General features: G+C 45.2%; 1 protein-coding gene across 1 annotated transcript; it reads left to right on the top strand.

Moving 5' to 3' along the window:
* Positions 1-6382: 6382 nt before the first annotated feature.
* On the top strand, positions 6383-19730 carry LOC137356511 (protein disulfide-isomerase-like). Its single transcript, XM_068022397.1, has 3 exons — positions 6383-6580; positions 16200-16406; positions 18378-19730. Exons 1-3 carry the CDS (start codon positions 6436-6438, stop codon positions 18623-18625), a joined length of 600 nt encoding a protein of 199 aa, XP_067878498.1. The 5' UTR covers positions 6383-6435; the 3' UTR covers positions 18626-19730.
* The last annotated feature ends 3965 nt before the right edge of the window (positions 19731-23695 follow it).

Here is a 23695-nt window from a genome sequence, read left to right as displayed (position 1 = left end):
ACAGCAGAGTGAGTCTGGTGCTGAAGCAGTTACAGTTTTACCTCCAGTGTACAGCAGAGTGAGTTTGGTACTGAAACAGTTACAGTTATCACCTCCAGTGTACAGCAGAGTGAGTCTGGTACTGAAGCAGTTACACATTCACCTCCAGTGTACAGCAGGGTGAGTCTGGTACTGAAACAGTTACAGTTTCACCTTGAGTATACAACAGAGTGAGTCTGGTACTGCAACAGTTACAGTTTCATCTCCAGTGTACAGCAGGGTGAGTCTGGTAATGAAACTGTGACACATTCACCTCCAGTGTACAGCAGAGTGAGTCTGGTACTGAAACAGTTACAGTTTCACCTCCAGTGGACAACAGAGTGAGTCTGGTACTGAAAGAGTTACACATTCACCTCCAGTGTACAGCAGAGTGAGTCTGGTACTGAAAGAGTTAAGCATTCCCTTCGGATTTACATCACAGTATTTGCCATAAGGTGCAGCTTAGGAATTTACATTATAATGTCAGTTATGCTTGTGGTTTGCAGCAAGTGCTGACTGGTTCTACAAGTTTTAAGGTGTTGTCTAAATGCGGCTGAATACATAATGCTTTCAGTACCAGAATCCAGTAGTGTGCTACATCTGGAACATTATTTGTGCTGCCCCAACGACTGCTTGTTTTATTGAATTGTTAATTCTTTCAATGACACATAGACATTATTGTGTACTCCACGGAACACTTGAATCCAATACAGCTGCATATTAAAAACGTAAGACACTGACTCTTTCAGATCCTGGTAACCTCGATATATATTTTCCGTAGACTGTCCCTTCGAACACACTTGACACATGTACTGTGTGGTTTAGACACACAGGAAACCTTACTTTGTACTGGCCCATCAAACACACGCAAGGCAAATACTGTTCTAGTTGCATATGTCTGTTAGTTTAGTGGTTATATTACTGATCTAGTAATACACAAGCCAGGAAAAGTGATTTGAATCATCAGCTCAAGTCCCATTCTGTCATTACCTATTCAGGCCTACATGTACCTCCATACATACAGCAAAGTGGTTGACACTTATCTATCTGCTGAAATAGCTCAGCGCCCAGCTGTTCCAAACTGCTACAAAAGCTCGAATAAGAATAAAATCATACAGACCACCCAGTCTGAAGCTGGGCACACCTCCACACTAACATCTGGGGACTTATACCAAAATTAGAAGAGCTGTTACACGGTCTAGTCAAGCTAGAGCCTGACATAGTCATAGTCACAGAATTCTAAATACCTGATTCCTTCACCATCATCCAGAAGTGGCCTATACATTGTCATACGGTCGGGAAGTAGTGGCCCAGTAAGTCAAAGAAATTGACTGTGAACACCGTGAAGTCACAGAATCACAGAAGCACAGAATAACACAGTGCAGAAGAGGCCCTTCGGCCCATCCAGTCTGCACCAATGCATTAAAGACACCTGACCTGTCTACTTAATCCCATTTGCCATCACTTGGCCCATAGCCTTGAATGTTATGACGTGCCAAGTGCTCATCCAGGTACTTTTTAAAGGATGTGAGGCAACCCGCCCCTACCACCCTCCCAGGCAGGGTATTCCAGACCGTCACCACCCTCTGGGTAAAAAAGTTCTTCCTCAATTCCCCTTTAAACCTCCCACCCCTCACCTTAAACTTGTGACCCCTTGTAACTGACCCTTCAACTAAGGGAAACAGCTGCTCCCTATCCACCCTGTCCATGCCCCTCATAATCTTGTACATCTCGATCAGGTCTCCCCTCAGTCTTCTCTGCTCCAGTGAAAACAACCCAAGCCTATCCAACCTCTCTTCATAGCTTAAATGTTCCATCCCAGGGAACATCCTGGTGAATCGCCTCTGCACCCCCTCCAGTACAATCAGATCCTTTCTATAATGTGGTGACCAGAATTGCACACAGTACTCAAGCTGTGGCCTTACCAAAGTTCTGTTCAACTCCAACAAGACCTCCCTGCTTTTGTAATCTATGCCTCAGTTGAATAAGGCAAGTGTCCCATCTGCCTTTTTCAGCACCCTATTAACCTGCCCTTCTGCCTTCAGAGATCCATGGACAAACACGCCAAGGCCCCTTTGTTCCTCAGAACTTCCCAGTGTCAGGCCATTCATTGAATACTTCCATGTCACATTACTCCTTCCAAAGTGTATCACCTCACACTTTTCAGCGTTAAATTCCATCTGCCATTTTTCTGCCCATTTGACCATCCCGTCGATATCTTCCTGTAATCCAAGACACTCAACCTCACTGTTAACCACTCGGCCAATCTTTGTGTCCTCCACGAACTTACTGATCCTACCCCCCACATAGTCATCTATGTCGTTTATATAAATGACAAACAATAGGGGACCCAGCACAGATCTCTGTGATACGCCACTGGACACTGGCTTCCAGTCACTAAAACAGCCATCTGTCATCACTCTCTGTCTCCTACAGCTAAGCCAATTTTGAATCCATCTTTTCAAGTTACCCTGTATCCCATGTGCATTTGCTTTCTTGATAAGTCTCCCATGTGGGACCTTGTCAAAAGCTTTGCTGAAATCCATGTAAACTATATCAACTGCACTACCCTCACCTACACACCTGGTCACATGCTCAAAAGATTCAATCAAATTTGTTAGGCATGACCTCCCTCTGACAAAACAATGCTGACTATTCCTAATTAAAATATGGCTCTCCAAGTGGAGATAGATTCTCTCCTTCAGAATTTTCTCCAATAGTTTTCCTCCCACTGACTCACTGGTGTATGGTTCCCTGGCTTATCTCTACAACCTTTCTTAAATAGTGGGACCACATTAGCTGTTCTCCAGTCCACTGGCACCTCCCCCGTGGCCAGAGAGGAATTAAAAATGTGGGTCAGAGCCCCTGCAATCTCCACTCTCGCCTCCCACAGCATCCTGGGACACAAATCGTCCGGGCCTGGATATTTGTCTACTTTTAAGCCTGCCAAAACCTCCAATACCTGTAACTCCCTATGACAATTTTCTCAAGAACCTCACAGTCTCTCTCCCTGAGTTTCATATCTACATCCTCGTTCTCATGGGTGAAGACAGAAGTGAAGTATTCATTCAACACCCTACCAATGTCCTCTGGCTCCACCCACAGATTTCCCCCTTGGTCCCTAATGGGTCCTACTCTTTCCCTGGTTATCCTCTTCCCATTGATATACTTATAGAATATCTTGGGATTTTCCCTACTTTTACCTCTCCTAATTGCTTTCTTAAGCTCCATCCTACACTTTCTGTATTCCACTAATGCTTCCGTTGATTTGCTCTCCTTGTATTTGCTAAAAGCCACTCTTTTCCTTCTCATCGTACCCTGAATGTTTCTGGTCATCCATGGTTCTCTGGGCTTGTTGCTCATACATGTTACCCTAGAGGGAACATGTTGGGCCTGTATCCTCCCCATTTCCTTTTTGTATGTCCTCCCCTGCTCTTCTGTAGTTTTCCGGACAAATAACTCTTTCCAGTCTACCTTAGCCAGATCCTGCCTTATTTTACTAAAATTCGCTCTCCCCCAATCCAAAACCTTTTTTGCAACTTGTCTATTTCTTTCCCCATAACAAGCTTAAATTGTACCATGTTGTGATCACTATCACCAAAATGCTCCTCCACCAACACATCAACCACCTGTCCGCCTTCATTCCCCAGAATTAGGTCCAGCACTGCAGCCTCCCGAGTTGGATCCTCTACATATTGAGCTAAAAAGTTCTCCTGTATACATTTTAAGAATTCCACCCCATCTAAGCCCTTAGCACGATGACTATCCCAGTTAATGTTGGGAAAGTTGAAATCACCTATTATTACTTTTCCACACCTCTGTGAATTGCACAAATATTTGCTCCTCAATTTCCCGCTGACTATCTGGGGGTCTATAATAAACACCTAGCAATGTGGCTGTCCCTTTTTTATTCCTGAACCCTTCCCATAAAGCTTCATTTGATGCCCCACCAAGATATCATCTCTCTTTACTGCAGTAACTGACTCCTTCACTAATATTGCAATGCCCCTTCCTCTTTTACCCGCTCCTCTGTCTTGACTGAAGATTCTATATCTCGCGATATTGAGCTGCCAATCCTGTCCCTCCCTCAACCATGTCTCCGTGATGGCTACTATATCACAATTCCAAATGACAATCCTTGCCCTTAACTCTTCCATGTAATTCTCCTGGCATTAAAGTAGAGTCCATCCATCCTGGTCTTACTTCCTTGAAACTTACTTCCGCTGCATTCCCTCTGACTTGTTTGCTTTCCTGTGTTTAGCTGTGTCCCTATTCTGTGTCCCTAAGTCTCATGGCATCAAGTCAAAGATGGGTCAGGATATCTCCTGCTGAAAATTACCCACTAGCCATCTCAGCTATTGAATCTAGTACGGCTCAATGTCGAACATTCACTGGGAAGAAGCACTTAGGTAGCAAGTTTACAGAATGTACTCTCGGCGGGGGACATCAATGACAATCACCAAGAGTGACTCGGTAACACAACTACTGGCAGAGTCCAGGAAGACGCAGCTACCAGACTGGGCCTTCGGGTCAGGTTGTGAAAGAACCAACATAAGGATAAAACCTAATTGACCTCACCCTCACCAATCTAGCTGCTGCACGCTATGTCAGTATTGGTAGGGGTGATCGTGGCAGTCTTTGGGGCGACAAAGTCCCACCTTCACACTGAGGGCAGCCTCCACCGTGCTGTCTGACAACGCCACGGTGTTAAATTAGATAGATCTAGCAGCTGAAAACTGGGCATCCATCTGACAACGTGGGCATTCAGCAGGAGCAGAATTCTATTCAATCACAATCTGTAACCTCATGGCATATCTCAAACAAGAGAGCATGTCACCATTTCAATGTTCAATGGCATTACCATCGCTTAATTCCCCCACTATCAACATCCTGGGGATTACCATTGACCAGAAACTGAAATGGACCAGCCACATACATGCTGTGGTTACAAGAGCAGTTCAGAGGCTAGGAATCCTGTGGTGAGTAATTCACCTCCTGATTCCCCCAGACCTGTCCAGCATCTACAAGGCACAAGTCAGGAGTGTGGTGGAATACTCTCCACTTGTCTGGATGGGTGCATATTCAACAACACTCAAGAAGCTTGACACCATCCAGGACAAAGCAGCCCCCTTGATTGGCACCTCCTCCACAAACATTCGCTCCTTCCACCACCGACGCAGAGTGTGTACCATCTACAAGATGCACTGCAACAACACACCAAGGCTACTCAGGCAGCACCTTCCAAACCTGCGACTTCTACCACCTTGAAGTACAAGGGCGGCAAATGCATGGGAACACCACCACCTGCAAGTTCCCCTCCAAGCCAAATACTGTCTTGCAACTGTATCGCCATTACTTCACTGTTGCTGGGTCAAAATCCTGGAACTCCCTTCCAAACAGCACTGTGCGTGTACCTACACTGCAAGGACTGCAGCGGTTCAAGAAGGCATCTCACCACCACCTTCTCAAGGGCAATTGGGGATGGGCAATAAATGCTGTCCTAGCCCGCGATGCCCACATCCTATGAATTAATTAGTTGTATAAAACGCTAGCTTGGCCACAACTGGAGTACTGTGTACAGTTATGGTCGCCGCACTCTTGGAAGGATGTGATTGCAATGGAGAGGGTTCAGAGGAGATTCACCAGGTCGGTGAACGGGCTGGAACATTTCAGCTTTGAAGAGAAACTGGATAGGCTAGATTTGTTATCCTTACAGCATAGAAGGCTGGGGGGGTGGGGGGGGGGGACCTGATTGAGGTACACAAAATTATGAGGGGCATAGATTGGGTAGATAGGAAAAAACATTTTCCCTTAGCGGAAATACCAAGGGTGCATAGATATAAGGTAAGGGGCAGGAGGTTTAGAGGGGATTTGAGGAAAAATGTTTTCATCCAGAGGGTGGTTGGAATCTGGAACTCACTGCCTGAAGGGGTGGTAGAGGCAGGAACCCTCACATCATTTAAAAAGTATTTAGATGAGCACTTGGAACGCCATAGCATTCAAGGCTACTGGCCAAGTGCTGGAAAATGGGATTAGAATAGGTGCTTGATGGCCGGCACAGACACACTGAGCCGTAGGGTATGTTTCTGTGCTGTATAACTCTCTGACTCTAAAAGCAAAATCAGTTCAAATCCACATAATTAGCTTATCAGTATCATCACAATTTGCTCCAATACACTTCTGGTCAATTAAAGAACGGAAAATCATTGCTTTTTTTTGTGCCCTGAATGTTCGCCTTTAAATACTGAAAATCGCATCACTGTTGTCTGGCTGTGAAATTTTATATCAAAGCCCAGGCGCACTTTCTGCTGGAGCTCCACCCATCAGTTACTGACAGATATCATCTCTGTCAATTCAAATGTGAGGGTGTTGTCCACATTCGCCATCCTGCACTGTGCTACAATACTTGGGTGCAGCATGAAATTCACAGGTCTACTGCTGGCCCTCGGGGCCCTCTCCCTCGTCTCGGCCGACATCCAAGACGACGACGGCGTGCTGGTCCTGACTGAGGACAACTTTGAAGAGGCTCTCAGAAGGCATGCAGACCTGCTGGTCGTCTTTTGTAAGTACCTCGCCCTAAAACACTGATCCATGTAACAGCGAAAGAGGAAGTGAAATATATTCCGTCATTTCAGTCTCTTCTTTGCCAAGAACGAAATGCAGAGAAAGGTAGAAGGAGGCCAGGGCTTGAAATAAGAGCATATCCAACAACCCTTACTTTAGGAAGGATGTCAGGGACTTGGATGGGGTTGCACAAGCAAGATTGATGGACTTGTTTGTGGAGAGACTGGAGAATCTGGGACAAAAACAAGAAATGCTGGAATCACTCAGCAGGTCTGGCAGCATCTGTGGAAAGAGAAGCAGAGCTGGAGAATCTGGGATTGTTCTCCTTCGAGCAGAGAAGTTTCAGTCGAGATTTAATAGAGGTGTTCAAAATTATGAGATATTTTGATACAATTGTTATTATTCATTCATGGGATGTGGGCGTCGCTGGCCAGGCCAGCATTTATTGCCCATCACTAATTGCCCGTGAGACGGTGGTGTTGAGCTGCCTTCTTGACCCACTGCAGTCCGTGTGAGGGAGGTACACCCACAGTGCTGTTAGGACGGGACTTCCAGGATTTTGATGCAGCGACAGTGAAGGAACGACGATATAGTTCCAAGTCAGGATGGTGTGTGACTGGGAAGGGAACTTGCAGGTGGTGGGTTTATTTTCTTTGCTCGGTGATTTGCTGTGATCCAGCACTGCCTGAAATGGTGGTGGAAGCATATTCAATCATAACTTTCAAAAAGGAATTAGACAAATATTTGAAAATAAAAATATTCTATTCGGGGGATTGGGACTGATTGTATAGCACTTTCGAAGAGTCAGCACAGGCACAAACGGCTGAATGGCCACCTTCTCTGTTGCATGATCTTATCACACAAGGTGTACCATGGACTCAGTACCTCGCAGGGTGGGGTGTACCGTCGTCTTTGTACTCAGAGACACTGTTATTATGGGTACATGCCTGTCAGTGTGGGGTGCACCACAGTCTCTGTATTCACAGGAACCCTATTGCTATGGATATACACCTGTCATTGTGGGGTACGTGCCACATTCTTTGCACTCACAATGACACTGTTATTATGGTATACCCCTGTCAGCCTGAGTTGGACCACAGACTCGGTACGCACAGGGGCACTTATAATGAATAAACCCCAGTTAGTGTGGGGTGTACCACAGTCTTTGTACTCACAGTATCACTGTCATTATGGTAGAGCCCTGTCAATATGAGGTCTACCACAGACTGGGTATGTGCAGGGACACTTATAATGGATATACCCCTCTCAGTGCGGTGTCTGCCACAGTCTCTGTATTTGCAGAATCACTGTTATTATGGATGTTAATTTGTTGTTTTTTTTATCAATCTTTAGAGAAGCAGTGAGTGCTGACCATTGATTCACTTGTTTACAGGCCCAGGAGCTTTCCTAATTCGTCAGCAAATGTTGCATTAATCATTAACCCTGTGGCGCTGCAGCTTTGACAGGTGTTGCCTTGCAAAACAGCTCTGCTTTGCATACAACCACCTTGTACGAACATGCTCTGAGCACACTGTTGCTAGGAAGGGCGCTTTGAAATCCGCCTATCCTTCTGGCGGTTCTCATGGATCCCAGCCCAAACTTTCACTGAGAACTGAATTTGCATCACCTGCAACCATATGTAAAACGTTGACCACGGGAGGTCCATTCAGGTTTTTTTTTTTGCATTTAATCTTATTTCACCAGAAATGCTTGATTAATATCTGCATGTACCTTTTCCAGATACCTGTCTTTACCAGTCAAACCAGAGGGACCACTTCCACAGAATTAAGGCACCACCGTGTTTATATTTACTTTGGCAATGTTAATAGTTGCTCAACTTGTTCACTGCTTTTCTACCCCTATGTCAACACTCATACATGAGAGCAAAACCTCGCATTATTGTGACTTGGTTGACACAGGAACTTTTCATAAGAGACATTTGCGGATTGAAAATTGAGTATTAACAATACTGTTTTAAGAGGGGTAGACGGTGGCATAGTGACATTGTCAGTTACCCATGAATCCAGAGGTCCAGGGTAATCACCTGGGGGCACAGATTCAAATCCTACCACGGCAACTGGTGGAATTTAAACTTAATTGATTAATTAATAAAAATCTGGAATTGTAAGCTGGTCTCAGTCATGGTGCCCTGAAGCTATCATGTGTTGTCGTAAAACCCATCTGGTTCACTCATGTAACAGAGTTATACAGCACAGAAACAGGCCCTTCGGCCCAGTGTGTCAGTGCCGGCCATCAAATACCTACCTATTCTATTCCTTTTTTCCAGCACTTGGCCCGTAGCCTTGTATGGCGTTTCAAGTGCTCATCTAAATACTTATTAAATGGTGTGAGGGTTCCTGCCTCTACCATCTCTTCAGGCAGTGCCTTACAGATTCCAACCACCTTCTGGGTGAAAACATTTTTCCTCAAATCCCCTCTAAGCCTCCTGCCCCTTACCTTAAATCTATGCCCCCGGTTATTGACTCCTCCGCTAAGGGAAAAACCTTTCTTCCTATCTAATCTATCAATGCCCCTCATAATTTTGTATACCTCAATCTTGTCCCCCCCATACCCCACCCCACCCCACTCCCAGCCTTCTCTGCTCCAAGGAAAACAACCTCAGCCTTTTCAGTCTCTCTTCATAGCTGAAACGCTCCAGCCCAGGCAACATCCTGGTGAATCTCCTCTGCACCCTCTCCAGTGCAATCACATCCTTCTATAGTGTGGTGCCCTACTCTTTCCCAGGTTATCCTCTTACCCTTAATATACTTATAAAATGCTTTGGGATTTTCTTTTATCTTGCACGCCAGTGTTTCTTCATGACCCCTCTTCGCTCTCCTAATTACTTTTTTAAGTGCCCCCCTACACTTCCTATACTCCTCTATGGCCTCCGCTTTTTTCAGCGCTCTGAATCTGCCATAAGCCTCCTTTTCTCCCTGATACAATCCTCTATATCCCTTGACATCCAGGGTTCCCTGGACTTTTTGATCCTAACCTTCACCTTAACATGAGCCACATGATGGCTCTGAACTCTCACTATTTCCTCTTTGAATGACTCCCACAGGTCGAATGTAATCTTTCCTACAACTAGCTGCTCCCAGTCCACTTTGGCCAGGTCCTGTTTTATCATACTGAAATCGGCCTTCCCCCAATTCAGGACCTTTATTTCCGGTTTGTCTTTGTCCTTTTCCATAACTACCTTAAATCTTATGGAGTTAAGGTCACTAAACCCCGAAATGCTCCCCCACTGACACTTCTACCACTTGTCCAGCTTTATTCGGTCCAGTACTGCCCCTTCTCTTGTGGAATATCTACGTACTGGCTCAAAAAGCTCTCCTGTATGCTTTTCAAGAATTCGGCCCTCTTTAAGCCTTTTGCACTAAGACTATTCCATTTGATATTAGGGAAGTTGAAATCCCCTATTATTATTACCTTATTATGTTTACATCTCTCTGAGATTTGCCTGCATATCTGCTCCTCCATCTCCCACTGACTATTTGGAGGCATGAAGTACACTCCCAGCCAGTGATGCCCCCTTTTTGTTTTTATGTTCTACCCACATGGCCTCATTTGAGGAACCTTGTAAGATATCATCCCTCCTTACTGCAGTAATTGACTTCTTGATCAACGTTAAATACCATCTCCTCTTCTTATCCCCTCCCCTGTCATGCCTGAAGATTCTATACCCTGGAATATTGAACTGTCAGTCCTGCCCCTCCCTCAACCATATCCCAGTGATAGCAATAATATCATAATCCCATGTGCTAATCAATACCCTTAATTAATTTGCCTTACCAGTAAGTCTCCTTGCATTAAAATAGATGCATTTTCATTTGTGCCTTAACAGGTCGATATCTGCTCTGCCTTCCGAACTGACTGTTTCTTTTCTATAATTGACTGCATCACCCAGTACTGTACCTCCACTCTGTATCCCATCCCCCTGCCAAATTATTTTCACCCCCCCCACCCCCCCCACCAACCAACAGCACGAGCAAACCTCCCAGCAAGGAACTTGTACAGGTCCCACCTTTTCCAGAAACACTCCCAGGAAACTAAAGCCCTCTCTTTTGCACCATCTTCTCAGCCATGCATTAATCTGCTCGATCCTCCAATTCCTATACTCACTAGCACGTGGCACCGGGAGAAATCCAGAGATCACAACCTTTGAGGTCCTGTGTTTTAATCTGCTACCTAGTTCCCTAAATTCTTGTTGCAGGACCTCATTCCACTTTCTACCTATAGCGTTGGTACCAATGTGTACCACGACCTCTGACTGTTCACCCTCCCCCTTCAGAATGTCCTGCAGCCGGTCCGTGACATCCTTGACCCTAGCACCAGGGAGGCAACGTACGATCCTGGAGTCATGTTTGCGGCCACAGATGTCCTTTAGGGAAGGAAATCTTCCGTTCTTACCTGGTCTGGCCTACATATGACTCCGGACACCCAGAGATATGGTTGACTCTTAACTGCCCTCTGAAATGGCCAAGGGTTTTTACAACAGTCTGGCAGCTTCATTGTCACCATTACTAAGACTACGTTCTTTGTTCCAGGTGGTGTTTAATTAATTTAAATTTAAATTCCCCAATTTGCGTGATGATTAATGCTCAGGTGGTAAAGACAAAAGTCATAGGTATATAAGAACATAAGAAATAGGAGGAGCAGGAGGACATTTGACCTCTCGAGCTTGCTGTCAAACCTCTCAGAATCTTATATGTTTCAGTAAAATCACCACTCATTCTTCGAAACTCCAATGAGTATAGGCCCAACCTGCTCAACCTTCCCTTTATCCCAGGAATCAACAGTGAACAGTCTCTGAACTGCACTTCTTACGTAAGGAGACCAAAACTGTACACAGTACACGAAGTGTGGACTCACCAAAGCCCTGCAAAGTTGTAGGAAGACGTCTCTACTTTCATACTCCATACCGCTTGCAATAAAGGCCAACACTTGGCTTCACAATTAACAGCTGTACCTGCATTCTAACTTTTTGTGATCCATGTATACCCTGATTCGTCTGCATCGTAGCATCGTGTAGTCTCTCTCCATTTAAATAATATTCTGCTTTTTCGATTCTTCCCACCAAAGTAGACAAACTCACATAATACTCCAATAAAATCAAAATATTGCAGATGCTGGAAATCTGAAATAAAAACAAGAAATGCTGGAAATACTCGACAGGTCTGGCAGCATTTGTGGAGAGTGAAGCAGAGTTAAAGTTTCAGGTCAGTGACCCTTCTTCAGATGGGTACTGACCTGAAACATTAACTCTGCTTATCTCTCCACAGATGCTGCCAGACCTGCTGAGTATTTCCAGCATTTCTTGTTTTTATTTCACATAACCCTCCACCTGCTAAATTATTGCCCATTCACTTCACCTAGCTATATCCCTTTAGGGACTATTTGCGTCCTCCTCACCACTTGCTTTCCGACCTATCTTTGCTTTTTTTATTCATTCATGGGATGGAGCCATCGCTGGGTAGGCCAGCATTTATTGCCCATCCCTAATTGCCCTGGAGAAAGTGGTGCTGAGCTGCCTTCTTGAACTTCTGCAGTCCATGTGGGTAGATACATGCACAGTGCTGTTTGGAAGGGAGTTCCAGGAGTTTGAGCCAGCCATAGTGAAGGAATGGTGATAGAATACCAGTGCCTATGTCGATGGCAGGTGGTCCATCAGTTTCATTCCTTACTGACTTCGTAGCATTTAGATACAACTAACTGGAAACCACACTGCAGTGGGTTTAAGTAGGCCAGACCAAGACTGCAGATTTAATGCCCGAAAGTGCATTAATAAACCAGCTGCGTTTTTAAAACAATCAACAATGGTTGCATGGCCATAATTAGGCTAGATTCTAACTTACAGATTTATTAACTGAATTCAAATCCCAACTTCTGCCATGGTGGAATTCGAGCCCATGCCCCCCGAACAATACCTTCGGTTTCGGGGTTATTAGTCCAGTAATAATACCACTACTCCACCGCCTGACATTCACCCATGGGCTACAAAGATGGAATAGTCAATGCTTTCTCTATACTGTCTTGTGTGTTATCAAGGCAAGGTCTCTGCTAAAGTTTACCCCAGGGAAAGTTAATGCTTTATTATTCCAGGGTCCACACTTATTTGGGGCTTGAAATTCATCTTGGGAGGTGCCACAAAATGGACGGTAACACATTAGACTCCCATTATATGCCCCGCCCGATATTCAATTCCACTGAGATCAGTGGTATCATTGGTAAGGAATTTGGACATGAACGTGATGCAAACTGGGCCGTGCCAGCAATGGCTCAATTGGCAGCTCTCTGGCCTCTGGTGGTGGGTTTAAGCTCCACTCCAGTACTTCAATGCAATAATCAAAGTGCATGCTCCAATACAGCACTGTGGGCGTGCTGCAATGTCGGAGGTGTTCAAACAGTGCCCAGTCTGAACTCTTGCATTGACATTAAACGAAACATGCAAAACACTATTTCAAAGAAGGGTGGGCATCATCTCTCCAGGGTCCTGATCGATATTTATCTCTCCAACATCACAAAATCAGATTAACTTGTGAATATCACATTGCTGTTTGTGGGAGTTGGCTGTGTGCAAATTGATTGTTGCGTATCTACATTATAACAGCAACTGCATGTTAAAAGTACTTCAGTAGGTGTAAAGCCCTTTCTGATACCCAAAGGATGTTCTAATGTTGCATTTGCCGCCCATTATATCGCACACCAAATATTCAATTCCAATGGAGTGGAATATCACGATGTTGTGGCCATTACGGAGACGTGGATATCACAGGGGCAGGAATGGATGTTGGAAGTTCCGGGGTTTGGATGTTTCAAAAAGACGAGGGAGGGAGGTAAAAGAGGTGGGGAGTGGCATTGCTAATCAGGGATAGTATCACAGCTGCAGAAAGGGAGGTCGTCGAAGATGGTTTGTCTATTGAGTCATTATGGGTGGAAGTCAGAAAGGAGCAGTCACTTTGTTGGGAGTTTTCTATAGACCTCCCAATAGCAACAGAGACATGGAGGAACAGATTGGGAGGCAGATTTTGGAAAGGTGCAGAAGTTGTCATGGGTGACTTCAACTTCCCTAATATTGATTGGAACCTCCTTAGTGCAAATAGTTTGGATGGAGCAGATTTTGTCAGGTGTGTCCAGGAAGGTTTCCTGACTCAATATGTAGATAGGCCGACTAGAGGGGAGACTATGTTGGACTTGGTGCTTGGCAACGAACAAGGCCAGGTGGCAGATCTCTCGGTGGGAGAGCATTTCGGTGATAGTGATCACAACTCCCTGACCTTTACTATAGTCATGGAGAGGGACAGGAGCAGATGGGATGGGAAAATATTTAATTGGGGGAGGGGGAATTACAATGCTAGCAGGCAGGAACTGGGTAAATGGGAACAGATGTTCTCAGGGAAATGCAGGACAGAAATGTGGAGGTTGTGTAGGGAGCACTTGCTGCGACTGCTGGATATGTTTGTCCCGATGAGGCAGGGAAGGGATGGTAGGGTGAAGGAACCTTGGATGACAAGAGATGTGGAACAGCTAGTCAAGAGAAAAAAGGAAGTTTACTTAAGGTTGAGCAAGCAAGGATCAGACAGGGCTCTAGAGGGTTACAAGGTAGCCAGGAAGGAACTGAAGAATGGACTTAGAGGAGCTAGAAGGGGACATGAAAAAGTCTTGGTGGGTAGGATTAAGGAAAATCCCAAGGCGTTCTACACTTATGTGAGGAACAAGAGGATGGCCAGAGTGAGGGTAGGGCCGATCGGGGATAGTGGAGGGAACTTGTGCCTGGAGTCGGAGGAGGTAGGGGAGGTCCTAAATGAATACTTTGTTTCAGTATTCACTGGTGAGAGGGACCTGGTCGTTTGTGAGGACAGCGTGGAAACGGCTGATATTTTAGAACAGGTTGAGGTTAAGAGGGAGGATGTGCTGGAAATTTTGAATGATATGAGGACAGATAAGTCCCCGGGGTCAGACGGGACATACCCAAGGATATTACGGGAAGTGAGGGAAGAGATTGCTGCGCCTTTGGCGATGATCTTTGCGTCTTCACTGTCCACTGGAGTAGTGCCAGATGATTGGAGGGTGGCAAATGTTGTTCCCTTGTTCAAGAAAGGGAATAGGGATAACCCGGGGAATTATAGACCAGTCAGTCTTACGTCGGTAGTGGGCAAATTATTGGAGAGGATTCTGAGAGACAGGATTTATGATTATTTGGAAAAGCATGGTTTGATGAGAGACAGTTAGCATGGCTTTGTGAGGGGCAGGTCATGCCTCACAAGCCTTATTGAATTCTTTGAAGATGTGACAAAACACATTGATGAAGGAAGAGCAGTGGATGTGGTGTATATGGATTTTAGCAAGGCGTTTGATAAGGTTCCCCATGGTAGGCTCATTCAGAAAGTAAGGAGGCATGGGATTCAGGGAAAGTTGGCTGTCTGGATACAAAATTGGCTGGCTCATAGAAGTGGTAGTAGATGGAAAGTATTCAGCATGGAGCTCGGTGACCAGTGGTGTTCCACAAGGATCTGTTCTGGGACCTCTGCTCTTTGTGATTTTTATAAATGACTTGGATGAGGAAGTGGAAGGCTGGGTTAGCAAGTTTGCCGATGACACGAAGGTTTCTAGAGTTGTGGATAGTGTGGAAGGCTGCTGTAGGTTGCAACGGGACATTGACAGGATGCAGAGCTGGGCTGAAAAGTGGCAGATGGAGTTCTACCTGGGAAAGTGTGAAGTGATTCATTTTGGAAGGTCTAATTTGAATGCGGAATACAGGCTTAAAGACAGGATTCTTGGTAGTGTGGAGGAACAGAGGGATCTTGGGGCCCATGTCCATGGATCGCTCAAAGTTGCCACCCAAGTTGATACGGTTGTTAAGAAGGCGTATGGTGTGTTGGTTTTCATTAACAGGGGGATTGAGTTTAAGAGCTGCGAGGTTATGCTGCAGCTCTATAAGGCCCTGCTTTGACCACACTTGGAATATTGTGTTCAGTTCTGGTCGCCTCATTATAGGAAGGATGTGGAAGCTTTAGAGAGGGTGCAGAGGAGATTTATCAGGATGCTGCCTGGACTGGAGGGCATGTCCTGCGAAGAAAGATTGAGGGAGCTAGGGCTTTTATCATTGGAGCGAAGAAGGATGAGAGGTGACTTGATAGAGGGGTACAAGATGATGAGAGGCATAGATAGAGTGGATAGCCAGAGACTTTTTCCCGGCGTGGAAAGGACTATCACCAGGGGGCATAATTTTAAGGTGATTGGAGGAAGGTTTCGGGGAGATGTCAGATGTAGGTTCTTTACACAGAGAGTGGTGGGTGCGTGGAATGCACTGCCAGCGGTGGTAGTAGAAGCAGATACATTAGGGGCATTTAAGCGACTCTTGGATAGGTACATGGATGATAGTAGAATGAAGGGTAGGTAGTTAGTTTGATCTTAGAGTAGGTTAAAGTTTCGGCACAACATCGTGGACCGAATGGCCTGTACTGTGCTGTGCTGTTCTATGTTCTATCAGGTAGGTGGTATAACAGGCAACCAATAGAAATTTGACTTTGCATCCACGCTCATGTTTAATTTCACCTCTTTATTTCACAAATTGTACTAATTCCTACCATTGGTTTATGTTGATCATTTAGATGTCCCTGGGTGTGCCGGATGTGACCAATTGGAGCACGAGTTCGAAAAGGCTGTTGGGATTCTCCGCAAGAAAGGTTCTCAGATCCAGCTGGCTGAGGTCAACGCCAGAAGTGAGAAAGAGCTGGCAAGCGAGTTTGGTATCAGCAAATTCCCCATCATCTTATTTTTTGAGGATGGATCCAAGAAAAATCCTGTGGAATATACCGGTAACAATCGTAGCATTTTTTTTTGGCATGGTTTCCATTCTATATCCTGATCTGTAGGTGGCCTCAGTACTACTTCCCTGTCTACCTGCTGTAACCTTTGACTCCCTTGTCAATCAATGATCTATCTCACTCAGACTTACAAATATTCAGTGACCATGCCTCCACGGCTCTCTGAGGAAGAGAATTCCTCAGAGAGAGAAAAAAATCCTCATCTCCATTTTTAATGGGGGACCCTTTATTATTAAAAATGTGTCCCCTAGCTCAAATCGCTCCCATGAGGGGAACCATCCTTTTAGCATGCAGCTCCACTTGTAGTATCACACAGGACGAATATTCCTTCCTGTGGAATTCAATTTCATTTCACACCAAGAGGATATTCTTCCACTGAAACAAATGGCTACTTTTCTCCTAATGTTTGCTTCGCCTTATGTCACTCAGCTCCCATTAATGTTTCGTCATTTAATCCCAATCGCCTGCACCCTGTCCATATACACCAGTATTCCACATAGTCTGTTAATAGGCCCTGTATGCCCTAATATCCCGCCTAGTCTACGCTCACTCCCAAGCGTGCTCCTCATACTGTGTTATATCCAGATCATACTGCCGTTCAGATATATCTGCACTCCTCTGATTCTGGCTCCTTGAGCATCCCCAATTTTAATCGCCCTTCCATTGCTTGCCATGCCTTCAGCTTCCTGGGTCTAAGATCCAGAATCCCATCCCTAAAGCTCTCCACGTTTCTACCTCCTTTTCCTCCTGTACAACACTCCTTAAAACATACTTTTTTGAACAAACTTTGAAGAATCAGCCTTCATATCTCCTTATGTGGCTTGGTGCCAAACGTCCCTTTGTAAATACTCCTGTGAAGCGAAAAAGGACATGTTAATGTCGCTACATAAACATAAGTTGGTGTTGTCCTCACTCTTCATACGCTTTAACATTCGACCTTTCCTAACCTCACTCTCCTGTTCCTTCCTCTGTTTCTCATTTTCCCACTTAGCCTGACCTGACTCGACTGATCCTTCTGCATTTAATTGCCCCCTCATATGGCAATTAATCTAACTCTCCTCCTCTCTCTTTCATTCCCCCAACTACTTAAATTAGGCTCAATTGCTTTCTCTACACACCAGCCATCTAGTCTGATCCCATTCTCCAGCTCGCAACACACACTCTTTAATATCGCACCTGTCTACTCATCATCATCTTTAACGTTCCAACTGACTTCTTCAGCCAGCCAACTATGTCATTTCATTCTAAAGCCGCCCATCAACAGTGACTAATGGGGAGAGTTCCACATTCAAAAGGCCTCTGCGTAAATACATTGTTTTCCAAAACAATCGTATTGCCTTAATTTGGCTTAAATTCATTCCTGATAATCAATGATTCAGCAATCAGTGGGAAGAATCTATCGCTTTTAAACATCATAATCTTTAAGACCATCTATACTATTGACCCTTACTATTATAGCAGCAATGAACAAAACCAAATTTCTTATAACTGTAACGTTATCAATCAATACCCTACTATTCTCAATGCTTACATCGCCAAGCACAATGGAATGTCTAAAAGTTTACACGATCATCCAACGAATATATCTAATGCTGCTTACACGAACAACATTAATTTTGTATTAAGAACAGAAGGTGCTGGAAATATACAGCAGGGAAACAGAGTTAACGTTTCAGGTCCGGGATTTTTCATCAGAACTGGCAAAAGTTAGAAATGAAACAGTCTTTGAGCCAGTGAGAGGGGCGGGGCGGGGGATGAAGAACAAGAAGGAAGGCCTGTGTTATGACGGAGGGAGAGAGAGGTTAAATGACAGATATCATGGAACAGAATGCAAATGGAGTGCTAAATTGTTGTAACAAAAGACAAAGCATGAGTGCAGAGAGAGTGCTAATGGCAGAATAATGAACAGGTCTTTCTGGTGCCTTATTTTGTATTCAATTGTAACTGGTTCGATTTTTGCAGGCGATAAGGAGTCAGATGATATAATCACTTGGGTGAAAGAGCAGGCTGCAGATGAAGAACATGAGGGGGCAACACATCAGGTAATAAAAGAGCCCCGTTCTGATGATGCTGATGCTGATGCTGATGCGGCTGATGATGACGATGATGATGATGACGACGATGATGATGATGATGATGACGATGATCGCAATGATGATGATGATGATGATGGGGAGGAAACGAAGAAAAGACAGAAAGAAGAGCTATAAATCAACGATTTAAAGGAGAATGGCTGTACCTTGAGACATGTTTTACAGACACAACTTGCTTTTAAATACTCCGCAACAATCCAAACTACAATTGTCATTTTTAGATGGGAAGGCTTAGAACGCCTTAAAATTTACCTACACGATATTCCAAGACAGGAATTGACCTGCTTGTTTCACTTAGCTAATATCTCTTTAACATAAATTCCATCGAATGTGGTAGGACACCATTCAGGACGCAAAAAATGCCCCAACTGTTATTGTTGGGTTGACAGTGCCAGAATATATTGATCATTGTAATATTAATTATGCATGTATCGGGTTCTTTGAGATCTTATCACTAATATTATGGAATGTGCATGAATAGAGGAACTGGGTAGTCTTTAGAAAATCCTACTCTGCTCCTACACCGAACTGTGGAGTAAGTAATGCTTTGGGAGTCTCCTACATCTCGGTGAACCAGGTGGACTCAGCTCAAGAGATTTCTTCTGATCACCGAGGAATGATAGAAGCAGGGAGGAGTCCATTCAGTGCATCGGGCCTGTTCCACTATTGTATTAGATCAGTATCCCAGCTCCATCTACCTTATTTGGTTCCAGATCCCTTATTACCCTCACCTAAAAAAAAACAACCGTCTATTTTCAATTCACCCACAGCCTAAACAATTTTTGGCAGGGTGAGTTTCAGATTTCCACTACCCCTGAGCAACCCAGCTCTAATTTGCGAGCTATGCCTCCTTCCTCTGGACTGTCCACCAGGGGCAATAATTTGTCTGTTATCGACCTTATCAACCATTGTGATTCATGCTAAACCTTTCAAATAGATCACCACTTAACCCTTTATACAGAAAGGCATACAAGCCTAAGCAATCTGTCCTCAAAGTTTAGCCTTTGGCAAAATGGGGCGTTTCTGCGAAATTCTTCCCTTCTCTATTGTGGCCTAAGGCTTGGCAAATTTAGAAATGGGAGCCCACAACTGTGTTGGTGTCATATGTATGGGATGAATTAGTAGCTTAAGTCACTGCACTGTAATGAGTACTGCACTGTTATTTGAAGGGGAAAAAAGCAACAATCTTGTTACATTGATTGCAGGAACCTGTTAATAAATATGTGTGGCTATAACACCACCTGCAAGCTTTCATTTGCATTCAGTGACACTAGACACCTGACATAAGAAAAGGGGAATGTCACTTCACAGTTGTTGGTATAGAATTTGGTGCTGGCTGCTGGTGCAAAATGTGAATCGGCCACCCCTTTCACATCAACCATTACTTTTCATTGAAGTCCAACAGTGGAAGTGAACTTTCAGTCCCATGTGTGACATGGGGTGTGGTAAGTGCTGTAGCCAAACCAGTCAGTTAATGGGATGGGAAGGCCTTTCAAAGAGTTAATCTGCATCTTTTTAATTTTTATTATACATTCCTGGGATGTGGACATAACTGGCTAGGCCAGCATTTATTGCCCATCCGTAAATTCCCTTGAGAAGGTTGTGGTGAGATGCTTTCTTGAACCGCTGCAGTCCATGTGGGGTAGATGCACCCACAGTGCTGTTAGGAAGGGAGTTCCAGGATTTTGACCCAGCGACAGTGAAGGAACGGCCGATATAGTTCCAAGTCAGGATGGTGCGTGACTTGGAGGGGAACCTGCAGGTGCTGGTGTTCCCATGCATTTGCTGCCCGTGTCCTTCTAGTTTGTAGAGGTCGCAAGTTTGGAAGGTGCTGTTTAAGGAGCCTTGGTGCATTGCTGCAGTGCAACCTGTAGATGGTACACACTGCTGCCACTGTGCGTCGGTGGTGGAGCGAGTGAATGTTTGTAGATGGGGTGCCAATCAAGCGGGCTGTTTTGTCCTCGATGGCGTCGAGCTTCTTGAGTGTTGTTGGAGCTGCGCCCGTCCATCTAAGTGGAGAGTATTACATCACACTCCTGACTTGTGCCTTGTAGATGTGGACAGGCTTTGGGGAGTCAGGAGGTGAGTCACTCGTCGTAGGATTCCGAGCCTCTGACCTGCTCTTGTAGCCACGGTATTTATATGGCTACTCCAGTTCAGTTTCTGGTCAATGGTAGCCCCTAGGATGTTGATAGTGGGGGATTCAGCAATGCTAATACCATTGAATGTCAAGGAGAGATGGTTAGATTCTCTCTTGTTGGAGATGGTCATTGCCTGGCACTTGTGTGGCGCAAATGTTACTTGCCACTTATTAGCCCAAGCCTGGATATTGTCCAGGACTTGTTGCATTTCTACACGGACTGCTTCAGTATCTGGTGCTGAATGTTGCTGAAGATTGTGCAATCATCAGCAAACATCCCCACTTCTGACTTTATGTTTGAAGGAAGTCATTGATGAAGCAAGTGAAGATGTTTGGGCCGAGGATACTAGCAGTAGTGTCCAGGAGCTCAGATGATTGACCTCCAACAACTACAACCATCTTCCTTTGCGCTTATTATGACTCCAACCAGTGGAGAGTTTTCCCACTAATTTCCATTGACTCCAGTTTTGCTAGGGCTCCTTGATGCCATACTCGGTCAAATGCTGCCTTGATATCAAGGGCAGTCACTCTCACCTCACCTCTTGAGTTCAGCTCTTTTATCCATGTTTGAACCAAGGCTGTAATGAGGTCAGGAGCTAAAAGACCGTGGCGAGACCGAAACTGAGCCTCACTGAGCAAGTTATGGCTAAGCAAGTGCCGTTTGATGGCACCTTCCATCACCTTACTGATAATTGAGAAGAGACTGATGGGGCGGTAATTGGCCGGGTTGGACTTGTTCTGCTTTTTGTGTACAGGACATACCTGGGCAATTTTCCACATTGCTGGGTAGATGCCTGTGTTGTAGCTGTACTGCAAAAGCTTGGCTAGCGGTGTGGCAAGTTCTGGAGCACAGGCCTTCAGTACTATTGCAAAACATTGTCAGGGCCCATTGCCTTTACAGATTCCAGTGCCTTCTGTCATTTCTTGATATCATGCAGAGTGAATCAAATTGGCTGAAGTCTGGCATCTGTGATGCTGGGGACTTCAGGAGGAGGCCGAAATGGATCATCAATCGACACTTCTGGCTGAAGATTGCTGCAAATGCTTCAGCCTTATCTTTCGCAATGATGTGCTGGGCTCACCCATCATTGAGGTTGGCAATATTTGTGGAGCCACCTTCTCCAGGTAGTTGCTGAATTGTCCATCACCATTCACGGCTGTATGTGGCAGGACTGCAGAGATTAGATCTGATCCATTGGTTATGGGATCGCTTAGCTCTGTCTATCGCATGCTGCTTACGCAGTTTGACACGCAGATAGTCCTGTGTCGGAGCTTCACCAGGTTGACACCTCGTTTTGAGGTATGCCTGGTGCTTCTCCTAGCATGCCCTCCTGCACTCGGCATTGAACCAGGGTTGGTCTCCGAGCTTGAGAGTAATGATAGAGTGGGGAATATGCCCGGCCATGAGGTTGCAGATTGTGGTTGAGTACAATTCTGCTGCTGCTGATGGCCCACAGCACCTCATGGATGCCCAGTTTTGCATTGCTAAATCTGTTCGAAATCTATCCCATTTAGCACGGTGGTAGTATCACACAACACGATGGACAGTATCCTCAATGTGAAGGCGGGACTTCGTCTCCACAAGGACTGCCTGGTGCTCACTCCTACCACTACTAGCAGGGGCAGATGCATCTGCGGCAGGCAGATTGGTGAGGACGTGGTCAAGTATGTTTTTCTCTCTTGTTGGTTCCCTCACCACCTGCCACAGACCCAGTCTAGTAGCTATGTTCTTTAGGACTCGGCCAGTAGTGGGGCTAACGAACCACTCTTGGTGCTGGACATTGATGTCCCCCACCCAGAGTACATTCTGTGCCCTTGTCACCCTCAGTGCTTCCTCCAAGCGGTGTTCAACATGGAGGTGTTCTGACTCATCAGCTGAGGGAGGGCGGTAGGTGGTAATCAGTAGGAATTTTCCTTGTCCATGGTTGACCTGATGCCATGAGACTTCGTGGGGTCCACAGTCGATGTTGAGGACTCCCAGGGCAAATCCCTCCCGACTGTATACCACTGTGCTGCCACCTCTGCTGTGTCTATCCTGGAAGTGTCTGTCAGGTATGGAACATTGTAGGAAGTAGAGGAGAGAAAGGTCCGAGTGGGAGTGGGACAGATAATTAATATGACAGGCGACTGGAAGCTCAGAGTCACGGTTACAGACAGCACGGAGCAGTCCGACCTCCAGCAAAGGTACTCTGGCTTTACGCAAAGGTGCCAAACTGCAATGGACCATTAAAGGGCTCTGAGGCTTTCCATCTTCTGCCTTGTTTGACCTGAAGCTACGAGATGCCACGGGGACACAGATGATAATGAGGAATCTCCCGAGTTGCTCTGGTTATTCACAAATCCTTTATCATTGAAAAAAGTCATTTAGACTCTTAATATGCTTTCAGTCCATACGGGAAATTTATACCAGTATGGTTCCGGAACGGCCAGTGCATACATGATGCGCTATAATAGATTCGAGAAGTATTTCAGTGTATCCTAAACCCCTGACACACGGCTTTAGATGCCTCACTGACATATAAGTTGAAACTGATACTGCAATGCATTATCGGCATGATCTTATCATCGGCAGGATGGCTCTAGGCAGAACGAAAAGGCAACAATTCCATCTGAACTAAGGAGAGGCGATCTATAAAAGACGCACACACACACACATACATATGTAACAACAGCAACTTGCATTTATATGGCGCCTTAATGTTGCAAAAGTCCCACAGAGCTTCAGAGGGACGTCATGACAATATGACACAGAGCCAAATAAAAGCGGGTATTAGGACAGGCGATAAAAACCTGGCCCAGGTGATGGGTTTTAAGGATCATCTTTAATTCGGAGGGAAGAGGTAACAGTGCAGAGAGGTGATGGGGTGAATTGGATTTGATGCCAGTGCTGGTACAGAAAGCAAAGTTTAGGGTGGTGATATGGACAGGGGGAAATGGTCTGGGTTGTTTCAACTGGTCACCTCCCAACAGACCACAGATACTGTTCGTTTTATTTTAACTAGTGCTACAGCCCTTGTGTTTTGTTCGCCAAATAAGTAGATAGTGAC

Source organism: Heterodontus francisci, chromosome 45 (assembly GCF_036365525.1).
Source record: "Heterodontus francisci isolate sHetFra1 chromosome 45, sHetFra1.hap1, whole genome shotgun sequence".
In the NCBI taxonomy this organism is placed as follows: domain Eukaryota; kingdom Metazoa; phylum Chordata; class Chondrichthyes; order Heterodontiformes; family Heterodontidae; genus Heterodontus; species Heterodontus francisci.
The sequence above is the reverse complement of the archived record's forward strand: the minus strand, read 5'-3'. Positions and strand labels throughout refer to the sequence as shown.

Excerpts from the sequence above, each read along its gene's own strand:
- LOC137356511 (XM_068022397.1), top strand. The coding sequence starts at position 6,436 with ATGAAATTCACAGGTCTACTGCTGGCCCTCGGGGCCCTCTCCCTCGTC. Across the intron at positions 6,581-16,199 it reads AGACCTGCTGGTCGTCTTTT|ATGTCCCTGGGTGTGCCGGA; the intron begins GTAAGTACCTCG and ends TTGATCATTTAG. Across the intron at positions 16,407-18,377 it reads AAATCCTGTGGAATATACCG|GCGATAAGGAGTCAGATGAT; the intron begins GTAACAATCGTA and ends CGATTTTTGCAG.